Source organism: Schistocerca piceifrons, chromosome 6 (genome assembly GCF_021461385.2).
Source record: "Schistocerca piceifrons isolate TAMUIC-IGC-003096 chromosome 6, iqSchPice1.1, whole genome shotgun sequence".
NCBI classification, from domain to species: domain Eukaryota; kingdom Metazoa; phylum Arthropoda; class Insecta; order Orthoptera; family Acrididae; genus Schistocerca; species Schistocerca piceifrons.
This window is the reverse complement of record NC_060143.1, coordinates 467,979,386-467,999,973: the sequence shown is the minus strand read 5'-3', so window position 1 is coordinate 467,999,973 and position 20,588 is coordinate 467,979,386. Positions and strand designations below refer to the sequence as shown.

The following is a 20,588-nucleotide window of genomic DNA, read 5'->3' as shown; positions in this document are numbered from 1 at the left end:
GATTAGTACAACAATGAACGAAATAAATGTAGAAGTGTGATATAAATATTGTTCAAACAAATAATTTGAAGAATCACGTAGAGAAAGCAAGTCTGCAAGGCACCTTTTCACGAAGCCCAAGGGTTTCGAGGCAGGTTACGTCTTGTTCTGAAGTGACACTAGGGTAAAGAAAGCTGTGAACAACTGGTTTGTCGCACCTCGTGACTGTATTAGTTTTAACATCCCCTTGCCTCGTCAGTCACGCATTATTTTACTTCATCTACAAATTAGTCCACAATTTTGAATCTGAGTTCACTACCAATCTCATTACTACTCCTCTTTAATTGTTTCATCTTTCTTAGGTTTAATCTCAATAGATATTCTGCTCTCAGCCGAACGCTAATGACGTCAAACAGGTCCTGCAGATTTTCTTAGCTTTCACACAGGAAGGCTGAAACGGTCCTGTCTCAACACCTTTCATGTAATTCTTATCTGACGTACATTATTTACATGCAGTCAGTCTAACAGATTTCTCTACTGCTGTCTGTTTCATGTAAATCATAGCTAGGGGAACGTTAATCATCTCATAGGGAACCATCTTTTGTTCATTTTATTTTTCCTGTGTTCCACATCAGCAACCTGTTTTATCTCTTGCGGGATTCCTCACCATGGGTACCTGCTACAATGTGTGAACGAGTGAGAGGAATAATGTGAGGAATGGTGAGGAACAAGGATAAGAGATAAAACAGGTTGCTGATGTGATATTTTGTTTGTAATTGGAAAATCAGGACAGTCTTGTCCTTTTATTTTGTTGAGGCTGAATGAATTTCCACTGAAGAATGCGACTGGCCAAATAAAAACCAATCCAAGAGTCTATGGAAATTTCTACTGCTTCTCTGTTCAAAATCTGTTCGGTAAACGTCAGCGGAACAGATCAACACACCACTTGGTGGTTTCTTTATCTCTCATTCGACTGCGTAAGCTGCTGGTACCTCCTGAGAATTTTTCAGATGGACCAGCTCACATCCTCACTCTGTCAAGATGCGCCGATCTCACAGGAGCTAAAGCATATTTCTAAAAAAGCTGGGTATTAGCTCCCTGGTTGCGTCAGTATGTTGTGCAAGAAATGCTCACACGAGCTAATACATCCCATGTGAGACATGTGAGACCACTGACAAAGGCACTCTCTGCTGGAGAAAGAATTACTGATGGTTTTAAATAATCCATTTGAAATGTATTAATTCTTGTATCCATTTAGTAATTTAGAGAGTGATAACGGTGGGACTGCAATAGATAAACTTTTAGTTAAAATCTTGTACCATAATGACTGATAGTGCAGTTCCCTATGTAGTTTCTTTATCATACTTACGGACTCACTTATTTTTCAGTGCTTTTGTGCTTGAGGGAAGACCTAACGTTTTGCAGCTGAGACGGGCAAACAGAAAATGTTACGGAGAACGGAACTTTATGTGGTGATCGGAGGGATAGGCATTAACTTCGTGGAACATGGACTACCACGGCATCCCAGGGGGCCACTAAGCATTGTTTGATTAACAGCCTCGTGCAGCTGTAATGAGATTTTCACTCTGCAGCGGTGTGTGCGCTGATATGAAACTTCCTGGCAAATTAAAACTGTGTGCCGGACCGAGACTCGAACTCGGAATCGAGTTCGAGTCTCGCTCCGGCACACAGTTTTAATTTGCCAGGAAGTTTCATCTCACCGCACACTCCGCTGCAGAGTGAAAAGCTCGTTCTGGAAACATCCCCCACGCTGTAGCTAAGCCATGTCTCCGCAATATCCTTTCTTTCAGGAGTGGTAGTTCTGCAAGGTTCGCAGGAGAGCTTCTGTAAAGTTTGGAAGGTAGGAGACGAGGTACTGGCGGAAGTAAAGCTGTGAGGACGGGGCGCGTGAGTCGTGCTTGGGTAGCTCAGTTGGTAGAACACTTGCCGGCGAAAGGCAAAGGTCCCGAGTTCGAGTCTCGGTCCGGCACACAGCTTTAATTTGCCAGGAAGTTTCAACCTCGAGCAGCTGATTAAGGCCACCAGAGTATGGAGAAGCGCCATGGGCTGCAGGCGAAGGCTGTTATGTCATGTTTTGCAGACAGGCCTTGTAGATAGCCATCGGCCACTTCCTAAAACACGAGGTGTACAAAATAATTGGGGCTAGCCTCACGAGCAGTATTTCCTAGTTCCAAGGACTCTCTGATATGAGGGTAACACTGTGGGAGCAAAGATTCGGGATTAGTTTATTACAGTGTGACGTCACGAGTACAGAGCTGGCACAGACGTTTTTCAGCAGTAGGGGGGGGGGGGAGTTTTTGCCAGATGATTGGCGTCTGAAGGTGACGCGAAATTTTGACGGGACTTCATATGTTGGAGTGAAACATCGTTATTGGGCCACAGTGTTTCTTCATTTTGCTATTGGCAAGAGACTGTTCATCGGTGTAAAAGAGTGCACAGCTTAAAGGAAAGCGAAATTTTAACAGTCGCGGGAGACTTTTAGTCGATGCCGGCCAATGGAGATTTCGTGGGTGGCCTTCCGTCGAGGGGAGCCCCTGAAGATTAGCTGGCTGTCTCCGGTCGGTGCCAGATCATTGTCTGGGACCGCTGGCGGGCGGTGGACGAATTGGGGAGGAGCACATCTTAGCTGATAACCATGGGATGGTGCTGCAGATATCGCAACGCACCATCATGTTCTCCAGAGAGCCACCTCCAGGCCAACGGTGTTCATCTCGGCACACGAGAAGTTCACAGTGAGCATTGAAAGCGGCAAAGGCGAGCTTCTTCATTGCGTTCCGCACATATGAAATTTTATACGATCGTCAGTCTCAGGTTAAGCGTTCATGTATCTGATGTACGATGTATTCAATCACTCATTAAGCTTCGAGTTACTGTTTTTTTAGGCTGGAATTCGAGCGGGTAAGTTTGAGTCTCATATCGGGATTTGAGTTATGTGGGTGAAATTTTGACATGTAGAGCGTAACACTGTTAGCCACAGTCATCTACAATCAGAAAGCTTATGTAGATAGAATTTTACGACTGTTTCACTGTCTCTTCCCTATCAATATGATAGTCAGTGTTTAATGATATAAATCAGGAAGTTTAAATGAGAGATTGTGTTTGTTACATACCATCCTGTCACATTAATTATTATGCACATCTCCCACTTTAGGATCTGTTCCTATCCATCTAAATTTGTGAACTTGTAAATTCATAGTGTAGATCTTTCACAAGTGGTTGGTCCCCAATTAGTTTTCTGTGTTGGGGAGTTCAAATCACGAAAGGGGGATTTTGCACATTCCCTGGACCGTTGTACCGAAATCGGGGTAGGAATTTCCGTTGCAAACTTGAAATAATGTAGTGTGGCTTATTCTTTTAACGTTTTAAAGTGGCATTTAAATGTGTAGAATCAGTATACAACGAGGCTTTTCGTCATCTTGTTGTTGTTGTCGTCTTCAATCCAAAGACTGGTTTGATGCAACTCTCCATGATACTCTCACCCATGTGAGCCTTTTCATTTCCGAATATCTCCAAATAACTGCTGCAACCACATCCTTCTGAATAAGCTTACAGTATTCATTTCTGCGTCTCCCTCTACGAATTTTATCTCCCTCTCTCCACGCTTCCCTACAGTATTAAATTGGTGATCCGTTGATGTCTTAGAATGTGTAATATGAACAGATTACTTCTTTTGCTGAAGCTGTGCCACAAATTTCTTGTCTCGGCAATTCTGTTAAGTACCTCGCCATTAGTTACGTGATCTACCCATCTAATCTCCAACATTCGTCTGTAGCACCTCATATAAAGCCTCTACTTTTTTAATCTAAACTGTTTATCGTCCATTTTTCACTTCCGTACATGGCTACACTCAAGACAAATACCTTCATAAAAGACTTCCTAACACTAAGTAAACAGCCGCAGTGGCCGAGCGGTTCTATGCGCTTCAATCTGGAACCGCACGACCGCTGCGGTCGCTGATTCGAATCCTGCCTCGGGCATGGACGTGTGTGATGTCCGTAGTTTAGTTAGGTTTAAGTAGTTCTACGTTCTAGGGGACTGATGACCTCAGATGTTAAGTTCAAAATGTTCAAATCTGTGTGAAATCTTATGGGACTTAACTGCTATGGTCATCAGTCCCTAAGCTTGCACACTACTTAACCTAAATTATCATAAGGACAAACAGACAGAGCCATGCCCGAGGGAGGATTAGAACCTCCACCGGGACCAGCCGCACAGTTGTTAAATCCCATAGTGCTCAGAGCCATTTTGAACCAAGTCCATATTCGATGCTAGCAAATTTCTGTCCTTCAGAAATGTTTTTCTTGCGTTTGCCAGTCTACATTTTATGTCCTCCATTCTTGGACCATCATCACTTCTTTTGCTGCCTGTATGGTAAAACTCATCTACTACTTTATGTGTCTCGTTTCCTAATCTAATTTCCTCAGTATGACCTGATTTAGTTCCACTACAATCCATTATCCTTGTTTTGTTTTCGTTGATTTCATCTTAAATCCTCCTTTAAAGACACTGTCCATTCTGGTAAACTGCTCTTCCACGTCCTTTGCGATCTCTGACACAAACACATTGTCATCAGCAAACCTCAAAGTTCTTATTTCCTCTCACTCACCTTTAATTTCCAATTCAAATTTTTTTTTTTGAATTCCTTTATTGCTTGCTCAGTGTACAGACTTAATGCCATCGTGGATTGGTTACAACTCTATCTCCTTCCCTTCCCAACCACTGCTTCCCTTTCATGCACATAGACTCTTACAAGTGGCCTCTTGTTTCTGTAGAAATTGTAAGTACTCGTACTCTTTCGCTCCTGTATTTTACCCTCACTACCTTCAGAATTTCAAAGATAGTATTCCAGCCAACATCGTCAAAAGCTTTCTCTAAGTCTACAAATCCTATAAATGCCGATTGGCCTTTCCTTAATTTATCTTCCAAGACAAGTCATACGGTGAGTATCGCCTCGTATGTTCCTATACTTCTCTAGAATCCAAACTAATGTTATTTGAAGTCTGCTTCTGCTACAATGACATTTTCACTCTGCAGCGGAGTGTGCGTGATACGAAACTTCCTGGCAGGCTAAAACTGTGTGCCGGACCGAGACTCGAACTCGGGAGCTTTGCCTTTCGCGGGCAAGGGCTCTACCAACTGAGCTACCCAAGGACGACTCACGCCCCGTCCTCACAGCTTTACTTCTGCCGGTACCTCGTCTCCTATCTTCCAAACTTTACAGAAGCTCTCCTGCGAACCTTGCGGAACTAGCACTCCTGAAAGAAAGGATATTGCGGTGACATGGCTCAGCCATAGCCTGGGTGGTTTCCAGAATGAGATTTTCACTCTGCAGCGGAGTCTGCGCTGATGTGAAACACCCTGGTAGATTAAAACTGTGTGCCGGACCGAGACTCGAACTCGGGACCTTCGCCTTTCGTGGGCAAGGGCTCTACTAACTGAGCTATCCAAGCACGACTCACGCGCCGTCCTCACAGCTTTATTCCTGCCAGTATCTCGTCTCCTACCTCTCCTGCGAACCTTGCGGAACTAGCACTCCTGAAAGAAAGGATACTGCGGTGACATGGTTTAGCCATAGCATGGGGGATGTTTCCAGAATGAGATTTTCACTCTGCAGCAGAGTGTGCGCTGATATGAAACTTCTGGCAGAAGCAAAGCTGTGAGGACGATGCGTGAGTCGTGCTTAGGTAGCTCAGTTGGTAGAGCCCTTGCCCGCGAAAGGCAAAGGTCCCGAGTTCGAGTCTCGGTCCGGCACACAGTTTTAATCTGCCAGGATGTTTCTGCTTTTACTAGTTTTCCCATTCTTATGTAAGGAATCTGTGTTCGTATTTTGCAGCCATGACTTATTCAGATGACAGTTAGGTAATTTTCACACCTGTCAGCAAGTACTTTCTTTGGAACTCTGCTCTTAACAGTTCAAAAAAAAGTAGACACCTATTGGAGCAATGTCATCAGTGAATCTTATCACTGACTTCGTTTAGCATGTAGTGTATTGCACCGCCAGAAGTGCCATGAGGGCCTCTAGAGTGGAGATATTGTGTATGGGCACTTACCTGGGGTCCGTGGTGTAGCGGACTGAGGTGCTGCGAGTGTGGGACAGCGAGGATGGCCGCAGTCGCAGCCCGGCGCTGCCGCGGTAGCAACAGCGGCACAGCGCCTTGTAGAAGCTCTCCCGGAAGTTCTTCGACATGAAGCCGTACACGATCGGGTTGATGCAGCTGCAACACGCCAACACACCAGTCACTCGTCCCGTCCTGCACCCACTGCTGCAAGTGTCATAGTACTTTAAATAACATAACTCAACCAAATTATAGTCAACCACATAAAAGACCACACCGGTCACTTTGGAGCAATGTAAACTAACTCATCAAACTTACCCAGCCACCCATCAGATTACATTAATATGGGGTGTGTCTACCCTACGCCCTTATGAGGACTCGAACCTTGATAGGGACAGCTGCAATGGGACATTTGAATGTCCCTGGAGAAATGGTAGCCCATCCTTCCTCAAGAGACGAAACCAGAGGAGGTACTGATATTGCACGCTGAGGTCTGAAGTCGACATTCTAACTCATTCCAAACGTGCTCCATTGGGTTGAGGTTAGAACTTCGGAAAGCCTAGTCTATTTGATGAATACAAAATTGTTAAGGCTATCGTGACCACTTGTTGACAAACTGCCTATTGGATTCTGTCTCGGGTTCTTCGGCCGATGTTCATCTAATGATTTTACTAACGTTTCGCCAGCACGAGTGGCTGGCATTGCCAAAGCTTCACCCTCCACTGCCGGTGGTGAACTGGAGCCGAGCTCGCGGCCGCAGACTATATGTACCTGGCGTTCCAACGTCCGAGGGCTTCTCCGCGGTCATTTCCGGTGCGGTTCTCCTCTTGCTACCTGCGACGGTCGTTCGCTGCAGTACGGGAAGCCAGGATCCGTTTACCTTAAGGCTTTCCTCTTTCTTGACTGGACGATCAATTAACACCAGGATCCAATAGCATAAGCGATATTGCAGTTTGGGGCAGGAGGAGAAATCGGCCGTGACAGAGCACGCACTGAGTGAGACCGACCACGTAATAAAATTCGCCGACACGAAAGTTCTGGCTGTAGAGAAGCACTATCATACGCGCTTGTTCAGAGAAGCTGTAGAAATACAAAAACACGCGAACAGTTTCAACAAGCAAGAGAAAATCCTTAAGGTAAACGGAACCTGGCTTCCCGTACTCCAGAGAACGACCATCGCAGGTAGCAAGAGGAGAACCGCACCGGAAATGACCGCTGAGAAGCCCTCGGACGTTGGCGCACCAGCTGCATATAGTCTGCGGCCGCGAGCTCGGCTGTAGTTCACCACCGGCAATGAAAAGTGAAGGTTTGACAATACCAGCCACTCGTGCTAGCGAAACGTCAGTAAAATCACTAGATGAATGTCGGCCGAAGAACGCGAGACAGAAGCCAATAGGCAGTATTTTATGAATGTTATTGCACACAAATCATTGCCTCACTGATGCTGCTTTATGTAGGGTCAACTGTCAGACCAATACAGCCGTCACCTACGAACAGTTGCTGTTCCGTGCACAGTATACAGTGCTGTAAAATATGTTTGCATCATTTCGCGTTTGGTGTTTTCTTAAGTTCAATAAGGGAACCGCATCCAAACCACGAAAATCATCCCTATGCCGTGACAGCACCTCCTCCTTCCATCCGAATGCCACAGGGTACTGCCTGACTCATCGCCCCAAAACACTCGCTTCCAATCATCCGCTGTCCAGTGCCGTCACTCTTTACATCAACTCAAGCATTCTTCGATAAAATTATTTATCTTTTATCAAGTACGAACAAACAAACACACACATACACACACGTGCGCGCGCGCGCGCGCGCGCGCTTATCTGAGTATAATATTACAGACCTCTATGAAAAGGTGAACAAAATAATCTGTACTTTTTCTCTAAGTATGTAACATCTCACACACTTTATAAGCACAATGTATATTCTAATTCAATATTTCGATATTTAAATTGTTTGTACTACTTTTTAAAATACACACAGCTCATTCAATGACAACATTTAATTCTGGAAACAGTAAATTCATCTACAATATTACTACTGATTCAACCTACAGCAGAAAATATGTTGAGAAATACCAAAGTAAACTCAACAGTGCAAAATGCAAATCATCATACTTCTTGGAATGCATTAACATAGCCATTTGATCAGAATTTCAACCACTACCACAGTACAAAAAGATGTTATTTTTTGCTGATACAGAGTGTAAACTTGATGGAGGGGGTGGGGCGGGGGTGGAGGCGGACTGTATTCCGGCATTAACAGATTATACTTTTATTTCCTCACTAGCCTAAGGATTAAAGCCTTTTAAAACCCATGTAATATATAGTATTACGTGTTGCCTCATTAAAGCCAGCATTATGAAGAGAGGAAATTTACCACGATCTAAAAAACGAGTGATGATAATGAGGCAGATGTTAAAATATTCTGTGTCACACATGTCTTGCAAAATTCAAAGATGGGGCTGCACAGTAGATAAGTGATATGTGGTAACACCTGATCACCATTAGGTTGAGAGAATGATGGTTAATGGAGACAATGATGGTCAACAGAGAACAGAGGTAAATGGTGAGCATTATGGTAAACATAGTAAATTATGGTCAATGGAGAACGTGCGTCAGTGTACTTCTCTAGATTGTCGCACAGATGATAAAATCGTAGGTATCGAAATAGATGACAGAGGGATAGAGACACAATTAAAATCGCTCAAAAGAGGAAAGGCCGCTGGACCTGATGGGATACCAGTTCGATTTTACACAGAGTACGCGAAGGAATTTGCCCCCCTTCTTGCAGCGGTGTACCGTACTTCTCTAGAAGAGCGTAGCGTTCCAAAGAATTGGAAAAGGCCCAGGTTATCCCCGTTTTCAAGAAGGGACGTCGAACAGATGTGCAGAACTATAGACGTATATCTCTAACGTCGATCAGTTGTTGAATTTTGGAACACGTATTTTGTTCGAGTATAATGAATTTTCTAGAGACTAGAAATCTACTCTGTAGGAATCAGCATGGGTTTTGAACAAGACGATCGTGTGAATCCCAGGTCGCACTATTCGTCCACGAGACTCAGAGGGCCATAGACACGGGTTACCACGTAGATACCGTGTTTCTTGACTTCCGCAAGTCAGATACAGTTCCCCACAGTCGTTTAATGAACAAAGTAAGAGCATATGGACTATCAGATCAATTGTGTGATTGGGTTGAAGAGTTCCTAGATAACAGAACGCAGCATGTCATTTTCAATGGAGAGAAGTCTTACAAAGTAAGAGTGATTTCAGGTGTGCCGCAGGGGAGTGTCGTAGGACCGTTGCTATTCACAATATACATAAATGACCTTGTGGATAACATCGGAAGTTCACTGAGGTTTTTTGCGGATGATGCTGTAATATATCGAGAGATTGTAACAATGGAAAATTGTACTGAAACGCAGGAGGATTTGCAACGAATTGACGCATGGTGCTGGGAATGGCAATTAAATCCCAATGTAGACAAGTGTAATGTGCTGCGAATATGCAGAAAGAAAGATCCCTTATCATTTAGCTACAATATAGCAGGTCAGCAACCGGAAGCAGTTAATTCCATAAATTATTTGGGAGTACGCATTAGGAACGATTTAAATTGCAATGATCATATAAAGTTGATCGTCGGTAAAGCATATGCCAGACTGAGATTCATTGGAAGAATCTTAAGGAAATGCAATCCGAAAACAAGGGAAGTAGGTTACAGTACGCTTGTTCGCCCACTGCTTGAATACTGCTCAGCAGGGTTGATAGAAGAGATAGAGAACATCCAACGGAGAGCAGCGCGCTTCGCTACAGGATCATTTAGTAATCGCGAAAGCGTTACGGAGGTGATAGATAAACTCCAGTGGGAAACTCTGCAGGAGAGACGCTCGGTAGCTCGGTACGGGCTTTTGTTGAAGTTTCGAGAACATACCTTCACCGAGGAGTCAAGCAGTATATTGCTCCCTCCTACGTATATCTCGCGAAGAGACCATGAGGATAAAATCAGAGAGATTAGAGCCCACACAGAGGCATACCGACAATCCTTCTTTCCACGAACAATACGAGACTGGAATAAAAGGGACAACCTAAGGAGGTACTCGAGGTACCCTCCGCCACACACCGTCAGGTGACTTGTGGAGTATGGATGTAGATGTAGATGTTGATGTATTATGGTTGATGGAGAGAATTACAGTCAGTGTAGAAATTATGTTCAACTCAGAGAATGATTGTCAGTGGAGAATGAATGTGAATGGTAAATGGTAAATGACAAATCGATAATGTCAAATGGCATGCTTCATCTGTTACCCATTACCTATTCCCTGACAAGGTATTAATGTGGGGGTCCATAGTGTTTACAAAATCTGTAAGTAGGACTGAAATTTCTGCGAGTCTTAGATATGAAGGTAATATAGGTAATTCTCAATGCATCTTGACTGTTACTTACATTTGCAATAGCACTCATGTGCATGTTTCTGCAACCAGTTTCTATGTATTAAATGAACTTAATGTTTGATACAAAGATAATCTATTAATGTACTTAAATAGTGCCAATAAAAGAACTATGAGGGTTTTAATAAGCATCTCCGCACTTTTAGGAGACAGTCTTCACTCCTTCCTATCTGATCATGTAAGCGTAGAAAAATCGTGGAATGTTACCAAAGATACAGTATCGACACCAGTCGAGATATATATAGCACATAAATTAATAAGTGATGGTACTGATCCCCCATGGTACACAAAACGTGTCAGATTGCTGTGGCAGAAGCAACGAAAAAAGCATGCGAAATTTAAGAGAACGCAAAATCCCCAAGATCAGCTAAGTTTTACAAAAGTTCGAAATACAGCGCGTACTGCAATGCGAGATGCTTTTAATAATTTCCACAACAAAATTATGTCTCGAAATCTGGCAGAAAACCCAAAGAGATTCTTGTCATACATAAAGCACAACAGTGGCAAGACACAATTAATACCTTCACCGCGGGATAACAACGGTGAAGTCACCGATGACAGTGACACTAAAGCAGAGTTATTAAACACGGTTTTCCGAAACTCCTTCACCAAAGAAGACTAAATAAATATTCCTGAATTCCAATCAAGAATAACTGCCAAGATGAGAAACATTGAAGTAGATATCCTCGGAGTAACGAAGCAGCTTAAATCGCTGCTCCGATCCAGATTCTATACCAGTCAGGTTCCTCTCAGAGTATGCTGATAAAATAACCCCATATTTAGCAATTATACACAACCACTCGCTCACACAAAGATCCTTACCTAAAGACTGGAAAATTACTCACGTCACTGCAATACCCAAAAACGGAAGTAGGAGTAATCCGTTGAATTACAGGCCTATATCACTAACGTAGGCTTGCAGTAGGGTTTTGGAACATATACTGTATTCGAACATTATCAACTACCTCGAAGAAAACGATTTATTGACACACAGTCAGCACGGTTTCAGAAAATATAGTTCTTTTGAAACACAACTAGCTCTGTAAACTCGAAAGTAATGAGTGCTATCGACAGGATATGTCAAATTCATTCCATATTTCTGATGTCCAGTAGACTTTCGACACCGTTCCTCACAAGCGTCTTCTAATCAAACTGCGTGCCTACGGAATATCGCCTCAGTTGTGCCACTAGATTCGTGATTTCCTGTCAGAAAGGACAAAGTTCTTAGTTATAGACGGAAAGTCATCGAGTAAAACAGAAGTAATATCCGGCGTTCCCCAAGGAAGTGTTATGGGCCCTCTATTGTTCCTGATATATATTAACGACATAGGAGACAAACAGAGTAGCCCTCTTAGATTGTTTGCAAGTGGTGCTGTCATTTACCGCCTTGTAAAGTCATCAGATGATCAAAACGACTTGCAAGACGATTTAAATAAGATATGTGTATGGTGCGAAAAGTGGCAATTGACCCTGAATAAGGAAAAGTGTGAAGTTATTCACATGAGTACTAAAAGAAACTCGCTAAATTTCGATTACGCGATAAGTCACATGCGTTTGAAGGCTGTAAATTCAACAAAATACTTAGGGTTTACAATTACAAATAGCCTAAATTGGAACGATCACATAGATAATATTGTGGATAGAACAAATCAAAGACTGCGATTCATTGGCAGAACACTTAGAAGGTGCAACAGGTCTACTAAAGAGACTCCTTACACCACGCTTGTCAGCCCTATTCTGGAGTACTGCTGTACGGTGTGGAATCCGTATCAGGTATGACTGACGGATGACGTCGAAAATGTACAAACAAAGGCAGCTCGTTTTTATTATCGTGAAATAGGGGAGACAGTGTCACAGGTATGACACGTGAATTGGAATGGCAATCGTTAAAACAAAGGCGTTTTTCGTTCCGACGAGATCCTCTCTTGAAATTTCAATCACCAGTTTTCTCCTCCGATTGCGAAAACATTCTGTTGGCACCCACCTACATAGGGAGAAATGATCATCAGGATAAAATAAGAGAAATCAGGGCTCGCACAGGAAAATGTAAGTGCTCGTTTTTCACGCGTGCTTTTCGAGAGTGGAACAGTAGAGAGACAGCTTGAAGGTGGTTCATTGAACCCTCTGCCAGGCACTTTATTGTGAATAGCAGAGCAATCACGTAGATTTAGATGTAGATGAACCACATAAAAGATCACACAGGTCACTTTGGAGCAATGTGCACTAACTGATCAAAATTACCCAGCCACCCATCAGTGGACATTAATAAGGGGTGTGTCTACCCTTCGCCTTTATTACGACTCGAACCTTGCTAGGGACACCATCTGAATGTCCCTTGAGAAATGGTAGCCCATCCTTCCTCAAGAGACGAAACCAGAGGAGGTACTGATTATGGACGCTGAGGTGCACCATTGGGTTCAGGTTAGAAGTGTCAGACCAATAGAGCAGTCACCTACGAACAGTTGCTGTTCCGTGCACAGTACACATTGCTGTAAAGTATATTTGCATCCTTTCACGTTTGTTTTTTTCTTAAGTACAGTAAGGGAACCACATCCAAACCACGAAAATCATCCCTATGCCGTGACAGCACCTCCTCCTTCCATCGGAATGCCACAGGGTACTGCCTGACTCATCGCCCCAAAACACTCGCTTCCAATCATCTGCTGTCCAGTGTCGACACTCTTTACATCAGCTCAAGCATCACTTACCACTGACTACAGAATTATGTGGCTTATGAGGGGCCACTTGGCCGTTGTACCCCTTTTTTTTAATTCACGCCGGCCGGAGTGGCCGTGCGGTTCTAGGCGCTACGAATTGCGGATAACGTCGATATCGTGTTGATGTATGACTATTGTGATCAAAATGCCCAATGGGCGTGTGCTATGTATGGTGTTCGGTATCCTGGACGACATCATCCAAGTGGCCTGACCGTTCGCCGAATTGTTACATTATTTAAGGAAACAGGAAGTGTTCAGCCACATGTGAAAAGTCAACCACGACCTGCAACAAACGATGATGCCCAAGTAGGTGTTTTAGCTGCTGTGGCAGCTAATCCGCACATCAGTAGCAGACAAATTGCGCGAGAATCGGGAATCTCAAAAACGTCGGTATTGAGAATGCTACTTCAACATCGATTGCACCCGTACCATATTTCTATGCATCAGGAATTGCATGGCGACGACTTTGAACGTCGTGTACAGTTCTGCCACTGTGCACAAAAGAAACTACGGGACGATGACAGATTTTTTGCACGCGTTCTATTTAGCGACGAAGCGTCATTCACCAACAGCGGTAACGTAAACCGGCATAATATGCACTATTGCACAATGGAAAATCCACGATGGCTGCGACAAGTGGAACATCAGCGACCTTGGCGTGTTAATGTATGGTGCGCCATTATGGGAGGAAGGATAATTTGCCCCCATTTTATCGATGGCAATCTAAATGTTGCAATGTATGCTGATTTCCTACGTAATGTTCTACCGATGTTATTACAAGATGTTTCACTGCATGACAGAATGGTGATGTAGTTCCAACATGATGTATGTCCGGCACATAGCTCGCGTGCGGTTGAAGGGGTATTGAATAGCATATTTCATGACAGGTGGATTGGTCGTCGAAGCACCATACCGTGGCCCGCACCTTCACCGGATCTGACGTCCCCGGATTTCTTTCTGTGGGGAAAGTTGAAGGATACTTGCTATCGTGATTCACCGACAACGCCTGACAAAATGCGTCAGCACATTGTCACTGCATGTGCAAACATTACGGAAGGCGAACTGCTCGCTGTTGAGAGGAATGTCGTTACACGTATTGGCAAATGCTATGAGGTTGACGGACATCATTTTGAGCATTTATTGCATTAACGTGGTATTTACAGGTAATCACGCTGTAACAGCATGCGTTCTCAGAAATGATGAGTTCACAATGGTACATGTATCACATTGGAACAACCGAAATAAAATGTTCAAACATACCTACGTTCTGTATTTTAATTTGAAACATCTATCTGTTACCAACTGTTAGTCTAAAATTGTGAGCCATATGTTTGTGACTATTACAGTGCCATCCATCACAAAGCGAAGCAAGTGGTCCAACTAAAACCGTCATATTTCTCTACGTGCTACACGAATATGTAATAAAGAGTGGGGGTTCTTATTTTAAAAGACGCTGTTGTTATCCTTTTGACCGATGGCAGCGCCATCTAGCGGACCAACCATAGCGCCAGCTTGTTTGCCCATTCAAGTTAGACAAGTTTCGTCTTTGTAGTTTTGTAGTTTTTTCTTTTGACGCTTATTTCGTGAGATATTTGGCCCGGTCACGATCAATTGACCACCATATATATATATATATATATATATATATATATATATATATATATATATATATATATATGTGTGTGTGTGTGTGTGTAACTTTCCAGACACAACTATATTTCTTTGTATGAGAGAAGAGAGATATCTTGTGCAACGAGTGCTTTTTTTAACTTGCTTTATTTTCTATGATACATCCTGTTTTGACTGCCTCATTTTAACACTATACCGTATTGGCGGCAGAGAAGAGGGAACGGGGAATGGATTAGAAAGCAGAACTGGGCTAATTATACCGATTTTTTTTTAAACTGGGTGCCTCATTTTAATATTATGCTGAGACTGGCTGGTGAGGATGGGTGAAGAAGGGGGGAGTGGGGTACACAGCACAACTGCGGTAGATTAGATTATTTTTTAAAGTTTGTTTCACTTGTTTATTTATTTCAACTGATATCTGATTAGCTTCCTCATGTCACTACTAAGCTGTGATATGCTGGAGGGGTTGGGGGGGGGGGGGTAAAAGCGCAACTGGATTTTTTAGTTTTATTTATTTATTTTTTGAAATTACATCGTTGTTGGCTGCCTCATTTTAATTCTACACCGCAAGTTGCGGGGAGAGTGAAGGATTGGGTATGGGAGAGAAGTAGGGAGGCTTGGGAGGACTAGCTGGAGACGCTGGTTTGCATAGCACTACTGGGACAGTTGAGACATATAAGATGTTTTAAATTTGCCGCCAAATTTAAATTTTCCACCATCGCAATGACTGATTTCTAAATTTCCTGGAACTAGTGCCACAATGCCAATGCTCATAAAGATGCTGTTTCTTATTCTTGCAAATTTAAATCTTCAACTGTAGGCTGAAATATCCGTATGGGGCTGTAAAGTTATCTTCTTGTATTTAATGACACTATACTGCTTGGTAATTTATTTCTCACGGTTTAATTTTGATGGGAGCCTTGCATTCAGTTACTCGAATGTGGGACGTTGCTTGGGCGCCATCTTGTTATTTACGTGTGATAACTGCACAGCTCACATTCTTCTCTGCACGCTATTTGGTTTCAGATGCTGATAAAGATAGATTAACTTGAGTTCTATTGCTGATAGCTGTTTATGAAATATTTTGCTACACAATCTCTCTCCTTATTACTATGGTATGCAGAAAGAAATCAGATAAATGAATCTAATTGTCACCAACACGCACTATGACTAAGAATGTACTATCTGCTAAATTATGTTTAATCAATATGTAAGATATGAAGATGTGGTGTGAAGTGAATAAGAAACACTGCACAACAGAAGAAATTTAGGAATATCTTACCACAAAATACACAATTGCTTGATGGTAAGCTCAACCACGTGCGACAGTTACCATCTACGTGATTACACTGCTATTCACTATAAAGTGCCTGGCACAGGGTTCAACGAGCCACCTTCAATTTCTCTCTCGACCGTTCCACTCTCGAACGGCGCGTGGGAAAAACGAGCGCTTAAATTTATCAGTGCGAGCCCTGATGTCTCTTATTTTATCGGGAGAATCATTTCCCCCTATGGAGGTGGGTGCCAACAGAATATTTTCGCAATCGGAGGAGAAAGCTGGTGATTGAAACTTCATGAGAAGATCCCGTCGCAACGGAAAACGCCTCTGTTTTAATGATTGCCACTACAATTCACGTATCATGTCAGTGGCACTATCTCCCCTGTGTCGCGATAAAACAAAACGAGCTGCCCATCTTTGTACTTTTCGAGGTCATCTGTCAGTCCCACCAGATGCGGATCCCACACAGCACAGCATTACTCCAGGATATGGAGGACAAGCATGGTGTAAGCAGTCTCTTTAGTAGACTTGTTGCACCTTCTAAGTGTTTTGCCAATGAATCGCGGTCTTGGGTTTGCTCTACCCACAATATTATCTATGTGATCGTAATCCGTAAGTATTTAGTTGAATTTACAGCCTTCAGATTTGTGTGACTTATCGCGCAATCGAAATTTAGAGGATTTCTATTAGTACTGACGTGAATAACTTCCAACTTTTCTGTACTCAGGTTCAATTGCAACTTTCCGCACCTCACAGATATCTAAATAATTCTGCAATTCGTTTTTGTCATCTGATGACTTTACAAGACGTTGAATGCAAGCATCATCTGCAAACAATCTAAGACGGCTACTCAGTTTGTCTCCTATGTCATTCATATAGATCAGGAACAATAGACTAGAACACTTCCTTGGAGAACGCCGGATGTTACTTCTGTTTTACTTCACGACTTTCCGTCTGTTACTACGAACTGTGACATTTTTGATAGAAAATCACGAATTCAGTCAAACAACCGAGGCGATATTCCATAGGCACGCAGTTTGGTTAGAACACGCTTGTGAGGAACGGTGCCGAAAACCTTCTGGAAATCTAAAAATATGCAATCAACCTGACGTCCCCTGTCGATAGCACTCATTACTTGATGAGTATAGAGAACTAGTTGTGTTTCACAAGAACGACATTTTTCTGAACCGGTGTTGACTATGTGTCAATAATTCGTTTTCTTCGAGGTAAGTCATAATGTTCGAACACAGTATATGTTCCAAAACCCTGCTGCAAATTGACGTTAGTGATATGGGCCTGTAATTCAGAGTATTAATCCTATATCCTTCCTGGGTATCATGTGACTTGAGCAATTTTCCAATCTTTAGGTAAGGATGTTTCTAAGAGAGACTGGTTCTATATAATTGTTAAACATGAAACTATTGTATCGGCATACTCTGAAAGGAATCTGACTGGTATACACTCTGGACCGGAGGCCTTGCCTCTTTTAAGTGATTTAAGCTGTTTTGCTACACCGAGGATATCTACTTCTATGTTTCTCATCTTAGCAGTTGTTCTTGAGTGGAATTGCGTAATATATACTTCGTCTTCTTTGGTGAAGGAGTTTCGGAAAACCGTATTTAATAACTCTGCTATAGTGGCACTATCATAAGTGACTTCACAGTTGTCATCGCGCAGTGAAGGTATTGATTGCTTTATATATTACCAGGATTTATCTGGGTTGTTTGCCAGATTCCGAGACAGAGTTTTGCTGTGGAAATTATTAAAAGCATCTCGCATGAAGCACGAGCTATATTTCGAACTTCAAAACTTTGCCAGTCTTGGGGATTTTGCGTGCTTTTTTCGTTGTTTCTGCAACAACGATCTGACCCGTTTTGTGTACGATGGGGGATCAGTACCATCAATTATTAATTTATGTGATATATAACTCTCAATCGCCATCGATACTATCTCTTTGAAATCATTCCGTATCTTTTCTACGCTTACATGATCAGATCGGAAAGAGTGGAAACATTTTCTTAAAAAGGCGTTAAGAACATTTTAATAAGCGTTTTTAAATAGACGTATTTTGCGTTTCTCTTTTATGGTTGTGGGTTTTACGGTATTCACCGCAGCAGCAACTCCTTGTCGTAGCTTATCCCTGTATCCGTCCAGGATTATTTGTTGCTTGGAGTGGGCCCTTGAACTAATTGTTCAAAATAATTCTCTGAGAAAACATTCAGTACAGTTTCGGATGACGTTTTATACCTGCCGCCGGCTTTAAAGTATAATTTTTCAGCATATCGTGGGTGCATTGAAGTCATCACCGACTATAATTGTATGAGTGGGTGCGTATTTGAAATTAGACCCAAGTTTCCTTTGACCTGTTCAGCAACTATATCTTCTGAGCAGAATGATCTGTAAAACGACCCAGTTAATAATTTAGTCTGACTGTCAAGTATGATCTCTACCCATACTATTTCGCAGGAACTATCTACTTCAATTTCACTACAAGATAAACTACTGCTGACAGCAATAAATACTCCACGACCAATTGTATTTTATCTATCCTTTCTGAACACTGTTAGATCGTTTGAAATAATTTCGGCTGAACTTATTTCCGGCTTTAGCCAGCTTTCCATACCTTACCATAGCTTCAGCGCTTTCTAGGGCTTGGAACTCTGATTCTTTCCCAATACAGCTACAGCAATTTAAAACTACGAGCAATACCGATTGTTGCTACAACTACCTTACTGTGTTTTACCTGCCCGCTTTTAGACGGATGCTCTTTTTGTCGTTTCCTGAGACTCTCTAACTTACAAAAAAGTCCAGTCCCACCCACACAGCCCCCTCTACCCGTGTAGCCGCTTCCTGTCTGTAGTCGGCTCCGGACCTATTAAGCGGAACCCGTAAACCCACCACCCGACTGCGCAAGTCAAGGAATCTGCGTCCTACACGTTCACAGAACCGCCTGAGCCTCTGATTCAAACCCTCCACTAGGCTCTGCACCAAAGGACCACAGTCGGTACTGCAGATTCTGCAGATGGTGAGCTCCGCCTTGATCTCGCAAGACTGGCAGTCTTTACCATTTCCACTAGCCGCCCGAAACCAGAGAGAATCTCCTCCGATTCAAAGCGACACACGTCATTGGTACCGACATGAACCACCTCCTGTACTCTTCATGGCATCGGGAAGCACCCTTTCCACATCCGGAATGACTCCTCCCAGTATGCACACAGAGTGCACGCTGATTTCCTGCCCCTCCTTGGCAGACATATACCTAAGGAGCCGCATTACGCGCCTAACGTTGGAGCAAACCCACCAATGCCCAAATCTTGCTGGCCGAGAAGCTTCCTCTGGAACAGGGTGGGTGACTGCATCCGACTTAGAGACTTCGTCAGCCATAGATAACGCCCGAAACCTGTTCGTCAAACGAAACTGGGAGGCTCTACGATCGGCCCCTCGGAAAGTCTTTCGCTGCCTGCCAGACTAGCATGCAATATGCAATATGTAAAGGAATACCACACAGAAGAAATGTGATGTGAGTTGTACCTGCAACAGAAAAGTCAGGTACAATGACGAAATTTAGGAGAGGTATACAGGCACAGTATTCAGGCTGCAAACCATGAGACCATGTATTATGGTTTATCAACTTGGTTCATGTTCTTCAAATGTGTACACACGAATTCACATTGATTGTCAACTGATGTGTAAACTAAAAATAGTAAAATTGTCTTTGGTATTGCCGTATTCGCATTTAAACTGTTTGCTGTTGCTTTTGGTGTCATCGATACCAGAATTGCTTTTTTTTGCAGCTCCTACACTAGTCTACGTTACACATGTATTTGCAAATCTGCATAAATGTTAGTTGGTTAGTAACATGTTCCATAGATCATCTTGCACGATAGATCGCACTGGTGAGGAACGAGTCATTTTACATTCACATCGAAAATTCATTTTGCTCATAAAAAATATACTCAGATGTGAGTTATTAATTCTTTACACATTACAGGAATAGAAATTGCAGCATTGTCCACAACTTTTTGAACTGAACACAACCGTAATGCGGAGTAATGAATGCCATTTTTCCTTCTGGTATTGTAATTATGTATGTCATTGTTACTTTTGATCTGTAGTGGAATATTTACAACAAACTTCATGAAAGAACAAATATACTGTGAAGCAATAGTCAGAATGCACAACTTCTTAAACAGATGTCTACAAGATGCTCGTGGGTAAGCACCACATGTTATTCTTATAGCATATTTTTGTGGAAAGAAGACTTTCTATCTTAAAGATGAATTAGCTTACAACATTATTCCATACGAAATTACTGAACGAAATTACGCAAAATATGCCAACTTACTGATTTGTCCTCCGAAAGATTTGCAATGTTTCTAAAAGCAAATGTGGATGAAATGAATTGTTTTAGGAGCTCCGAACTGTGCTTCTTCCAATTAAATTCTCATCATTA

The 20,588-nt window shown here is 42.6% G+C and overlaps 1 protein-coding gene across 1 annotated transcript in view; it reads right to left on the bottom strand.

Moving 5' to 3' along the window:
• The window catches only part of LOC124803065 (pyroglutamylated RF-amide peptide receptor-like), a 318,321-nt gene that overhangs the window by 9,319 nt on the left and 288,414 nt on the right, over positions 1 to 20,588 (bottom strand). Inside the window, exon 6 of the mRNA XM_047264192.1 lies at positions 6,051 to 6,215. Within this exon, the coding sequence (XP_047120148.1) occupies positions 6,051 to 6,215 (165 nt within the window). The remainder of the gene's footprint in view (positions 1 to 6,050; positions 6,216 to 20,588) is intronic.